The following is a 6,284-nucleotide window of genomic DNA, read 5'->3' as shown; positions in this document are numbered from 1 at the left end:
CCTGCTGAGCTCTCTGGCAACATGCAAACTTTCTAAAAAGGTAGCTGTTCTATTCTGTATATATATTGGAAAGGAAATGTTGTGTGCAATCCTTTCCTTTTGCAGGCCAAGCACAGTCTAATTGCTCCTGTCTACATCATAATAAAATAATACAATTCTAACGTGATGGCAGAGAACAAAAACTGAAGATGATGTCAAAGATGATGTCCTAACATTAAGGTCAGATCCTTGTGGCTATCAAGCCTATGGTATAAAATCCTGCCTGAGTGCAGGTAATAGGGTACAATACAGACAAGATCACTGGCAGGCAGAGAAGCCCAGTGCCTTTCAGACTGAGATGCATCTCGGGGAAGAGTTTGCTAGACAAATAACCTTTATCCACAGCCAAGCCCTGCAGTTTTCACTCAGTGAGAACACTTAATGAAATGTATGCAGACTTTTTACTACATGTCCTTGCCAGGTTCTACTCAGGTGTTACTCTAGACTGCAGCTAAGCAATCTGCTAGATGGGGTGTTTTTTTCAGTTTTATTAATGCACAGTGCTGTAACAGAAGACATTAAAGGAACTTACCCTTTTCCTGTGGGGACTAATTTCTAGCTTCATCACTGCACATTTGTTTAAAGTATTTAAGCGCCTGCAAAGAGCAAAGGAAACCATATTAAGAGAACACTCCAGTGTTTTGACACAGGCTATTCCAGTCCAAAGCTTTTGTGAAGGCTGTCGGCAATCTGCTCTGCATACAAATAGCCACAAGCAGAGTTTCAATTAGAGCCCTAATTATGCTTAACTATTAACCCATTACATTTGGCTGTACTCTAACTTCAGAGGGAGGGATGGATGACTATTTGCCACAATTACTTGAATCAAAGTAAAGGGAAGAGAATGGAATCTTAGATTAAGGTGACAAGTGCATTACATCCTATAAATTGTAATAATTACGTTTGTTCTAAATAACAGACATCCAAACCTTGAAAAAAATCAATCTCAACAGACTGAAAATAACAGAAAAGATTTCTATTTTGATGCTGCATACATGTGACTGTATTTAAAAAAACCTAAACCGTGTTGCTTTAAAATTGTACTTTATAAGCTAAAACTTCACAGAGGAAAACTTATTTTCCACTTGCTAGATGCCTATTTTGTTTGTGAACAATGATTACTTTCAATATAGTCCTGGGATAAGACAACTCACCAGTTTAAAAAAACCCAACTTGAATACAGGCATGATTCTTCCTTCCTAAACTGAAAGTGTCTTTTATACACAAAAATGTTGTTCTGAAGGACTAAAATTTAAACAAAAATAAATTGCTGCAGCAACAGTAGTTAACCAGCATCCCTGAAAAACCTGATAGCAGTCTGGATGCGTATCTTGAAGCACTGTATAAATGCATATAAGCATTCTTTTGTTCCTCAAGGAGTCTATGATCTGGAAGGTATTCCTCAACCAAAAAATATTATCCTTCTTCTCCCTTCTTTCACATTCAGTGTGCAGGGCTGAGCAGAAACAGCTTAAAGCAGAGGAAAACCTGACACTGTTGATCACACAGCTTCATGGCAGGTTAGGCCCAGCTTAGCGAAGGCTGCTGTGGTCTCTTGCCTTTCTCCCAGCCCTCATCTTCCCAGAAACTGCTCCAGGGACATGATTCACATACAATCTGTGTTGGTAAAGTGTGGTTAGAGAAATGCTGGTGCTATGGCAAGGCAAAGGGCAGTAACAGGCTAGGCACAATACGGAAGGCTGAAAAGCTGAAGTAGCAGCTCAAAGGAAGTGATGGTTTAGTCTCCACTTCCATTCATGAGGCTGTACTGTGGCTTGAATGAGGAGACTAACTGAACTGAAAACTAATCTTTCAGTATTTTTGGGGTTGAATTTCCCCCAGTTCAGTTCCCTGAGCTGCATGAAGAGCGGAGTGTGGAGAGGGAGGAGGCACAGGACTAGAGCTGCCTCTTCTTGTCCTTCAACCAGACCACAGCTCAAATTCAACAGGAGAAAAGCTGAGCTTCAAAAAGCCTAAATCATTCCAAAGGAATTTACATAATTTTCACAAAATAATCATTTCAGCAAAGTGTAATGAAGACCCTGTATCTGCAGTTTTGAAAAACTGTAGGAAAAAGAAATGTTGACTTGTCCTGTTGCTTCAGATAAGTATTTTCAGATTCATGAAACCTGTAACTAGAATCTAGAAAATGTGTGCACAGGAAGAATTACTAGTTTCTCTTCTTTTCACTTGCCTTTTATGCATGGGATTGATTGCAGATGGTATTTACACAGGGCTTGATCCTGAAGCCACCAAAGAAAATGGGAAAGCTCCTACTAACGATTTTGCTGCAGTCATGAAGTAGAAAAGAAAAGGCAGTTTGATCTATAATTAGACCCAGCCACAACACAGCAGAAAAGAAGAGAAACAGGAAGAATTGCCATGGGTCAAATATTAGGGCACTGGCAGGTTAGCAAAATTATCCAGATGTCTCTATTTTCATCTTTGCTCTGACTTAGAAGGCAGAAGGCTCAGTCCTGCTGGCTACAGCTGGTGGGTACATGCACAAGTCCAGTGAATTTCAGAGGAATTATATTTATGGTGCAGGTGAAGGATAAATGTCCCATCTATGTGCTACACAACAAAACTGTGTTGTTTGGGGTTTTTTAAGAGGCCGTACAGCATCAGAAAGCTGCCTCCCTCTCACTGCTATACAAACATTCTCTTCTCAAACTCTGGGACCTCAAGACCAGGAAATATTAAACTGGTTTCAGTTCTGTATTGTGTAATAATTTACAACTTTTACAGTGTTGCAACCTTTGACTTATGCAGAGAATTTATCACCGAATCCCTGAATTAGGCTTTGTCTAGCTCCAGCCTGTCTGTCCACTAATAAAGATGATCTCTGATTTCACAAAAATTACATCCCCAGACTTTTGTCCTACTCAAATTAAAGCCCTGAAATAGGTGGAAAAGTGTAAAGACCCCCTGTTTCCACAGAGGGTATTTAAGAAAAAAAATCTCCCAGCTTTGCCAGGATGAGATTTACCTATACAACTGTCACTAACCTTCACATATGCTTTGCAATACTTTTTAAGCCTGTAAGCACACGTTGATTCTCTACAGATGACCTCATTAAACTGATGCTTGGTAATGAACCACAATTTTCTCTTCTGGCTCTGGATCTTCTCCTTTGATAATTCCATTCCAAGGTATAAGTTCAACTTATCATCTGCCTACTGACAGTAAGCAGACCTGCCTCATTCTTTATCTCCGTCTTATTCTGCTCAAACCTGTCTCAGCGACACCTTCCTGAAGACAAGATGGGAGATGGAGGGATGGGACAGGATTGCTGCAGACAGGAGTTACAGGCACTTTCACCATCTGGCTTTCTCAATTTCAATTTCAACAATGCCTCCTAACCTGGTCACTTTCTAGATGACTGTCTGGATGACAAGATAATAGTCTTTCCCATCATTTAGACAAATGCCTTTGCGTCAGCCCTTTCTCTATATGTTTTCATATCCAGATGGTATCTTACTCCCATGGAGTATCCTGTTTCCAAGACATCATTTTCCTCACTCTCCATGTACTCCTACCCAGGCTGTCAGTCTCCTTCACCCCTGCTCTGCAAAACCCTTCCTCCTGAGGGTGATCAATGCAGCAGGACCTGCCTCTCATTCCCAGGCCCCGAGTCAAGACTGGTGCATATCAGCCCTGAGCAGCAATTACTCTGGACACCTGAATCTGCTGCACCCAAACCATAAGGCCAGGAGCTTCTTTCAGAAATGAGCAAATGATGCATTTTTCCTAGTTTTCTCCTCAGAAATGGCCAAACTAGTTTAGCTTGAACTTCTTTTAAGAAAGGCAACCTGAACAAGACATTCACTATGAAAAACTGCAGTGGGAATGGCTAACCGCTAAACTAAAATATGGGTTTATGATGTGAAGTCTTTGTTAATCTAGATACCCAACAGTCCTATGTAGGCTATAACCCCAGGTAATTAATTTCGTTCTCATTAACAGGGGAAATTATCACCCTATGCACCCTGGCAAACTGGTAACAATGCACAATACTAGATTTACACATTTTAAATTACAATTTTCAATCTAAGGAACTGTATGATCTAGTTTTAAAGTTTAAAATATTTTCTTGATGGACTCAAAACTCATAATTCTGTCTTATAGGGCGAATTCCAGCTCCACTATACCTGTAAATAACTGATGATACAAGGACTTTCTTGTGTCAGTGGACAGTCTCTATGCTAGCTCCTGGGGTTCATCTGAAAGTTCTAACATGCGAAGGAGACCAGCTCTCCACAAACCAAATGATACCAGCAGCGAATGCTACTCGTGAGAATACATTACAATCAACTTCTTGGATGAGAAGTCCTGATTATAAAAGGTTTAAGAAACCTCTTGTGTACACAGTGTGGCAGTTTTCTAGCTATGCATAAGGGGATTAAAGAGGATTTCCACCATGGCTTGCTATGTATTTTGTACTTAGCAACAACCTCTAGGATAAGCATGTTTCACTACTCAGTTTCATCAACACATGATGAAGCCAGTTATCCACTGGAGATAAATTCCCAGTCATTAATGTACATAAAAGTCCTATGAAATCAAGGCCAGAAGTGGTTTGTAGAGTTGCTACAGAAAGCATCCTAGAAAATTAAAATACAGTAATCACTCTTACATTTTTAGCCCTACATTTCTTTGTAAGATCACTGAATAACATTTCTTAACCACCTGCCTTCTACTGTTACCGAGTGCTATATGCTATCTGTGTAATTTAAGTCTCAACCCACTTTTCACTTCAAATTTTTCCAGAAAAAACTTAATGGGGTGAATATTGATACTGCCATTTAGAACGGAATCTGGCAAAGCATTTACTAATAAGCTGTTTTTAAAGCTACATTAATTTTCCTGCTTACATGAATAAGAATATTAAATTATAATTAACAATGCTGTTCAGACGTAAACTATCATTAAAAATGCCTCAAACTGAAAAAAAAATCCATGTCATACAGTCTTTTTTAAAACAAATTTTTCACACACAGTAATCAGAATAGGGTAATTAGAACTGCTGGCAGAACATTGGCTAACAGACAAGCAGATTCTCAGCACAGAACACTTCCTATTTTGTTACCTTCTGCCATGCAGAGAGTTCATTTAGCTCTGTGCTGAAAGTGCAAATGACTCCAAAACTATTCTGATTTTCAGTCAAGAAACAGTGACAGACTTACAGTTGTGAAACAGCTCTAAGTCTTTTACTGAGTAAACCCCTTTACTGTTTACACACTGACTGTGGCACGAGTCAAAATAAACCCAGGCTGTAGGCAGAAAGGCAGCATTCCAAACTATGTGCTTCTCCATGTTTTTTAATGAGCTTTGCAAAATTAAATAAGGAGATATGAAGAAAAAAATCTAAAGGTGCAAATGTTGTGACAATATTTTTTTTTGTCTAACTCAAATGGCAAAGGGCCAAATTGAGACATATGAAATGATTAACTGAATTACTATGGTTTTATTTTGAGGTGGAATCTGAACATTTCTGGAGAAACCTGACTGTAAAAGGTAACTCTGGTGTATAACCCACAGGTTTCAGAATTATATAGTTCAGCCTTTAAAATCTCTGTCTCAAGCTATAGTAAGACCAGTGGATTCTTATGTGAATTACAGAGGAAACAATTTGAAGATGAAAGTGAAGAGGTTATTTTACAATTAGCAGTCTTATTACAGACTTCCTAGGTTCACAAAACTATATACACATATAGTTTTGGTTTTCTCAACTTTATTACAAGACTTACAATACAGATTTCCACTGGACACAGATTTTTACTGTCCTCTATGTTCAGAAAAACTGGTTTTATAGATCACACTAGCAGTAAATCTCATAGATGTGGAGGGCACATTGTTACTTTGACCAGTGAGAAACAATCTGCTGCCTTTTTTTCCCCATATAATTAAATAATCCCAGATGAAAAAGTATTCTTGCAGGTGAGCACCAAGTCCAAACTATGCTGGCTTGATTGTATTTTGTTTTCCTGGCAAGGGAAGGCCATGCTTCTGGGAACCAGCATTTATTCACACTGCTGTACTTTCTGTTCAATGACTTCACAAGTCCCAGAGCACACAAATAAGCAGACCAATGCAGCACATTTAAATATCAATGGAATAGGTGTCTCACACTTGAGTAGGGCACATCTTGAGTGTGAATTTAACGTTAATGAGATTTTTCCCCTCCTAATGATGGGACAACAAATCTGTTTTCTTAGTTTGAAAATCTTGTAAATATTTCGAAA

The 6,284-nt window shown here is 38.9% G+C and overlaps 1 protein-coding gene across 1 annotated transcript in view; it reads right to left on the bottom strand.

Annotated features, from left to right (window-relative positions):
- The window catches only part of DLC1 (DLC1 Rho GTPase activating protein), a 30,730-nt gene that overhangs the window by 13,927 nt on the left and 10,519 nt on the right, over positions 1-6,284 (bottom strand). The window contains exon 4 of the mRNA XM_009082465.1: positions 572-635. Coding sequence (XP_009080713.1) covers positions 572-604 — 33 coding nt within the window. The 5' untranslated portion in view covers positions 605-635. The remainder of the gene's footprint in view (positions 1-571; positions 636-6,284) is intronic.

Source organism: Acanthisitta chloris, unplaced genomic scaffold (assembly GCF_000695815.1).
Source record: "Acanthisitta chloris isolate BGI_N310 unplaced genomic scaffold, ASM69581v1 scaffold9209, whole genome shotgun sequence".
Lineage (NCBI taxonomy): Eukaryota > Metazoa > Chordata > Aves > Passeriformes > Acanthisittidae > Acanthisitta > Acanthisitta chloris.
This window is presented reverse-complemented; position numbering and strand designations above follow the sequence as displayed.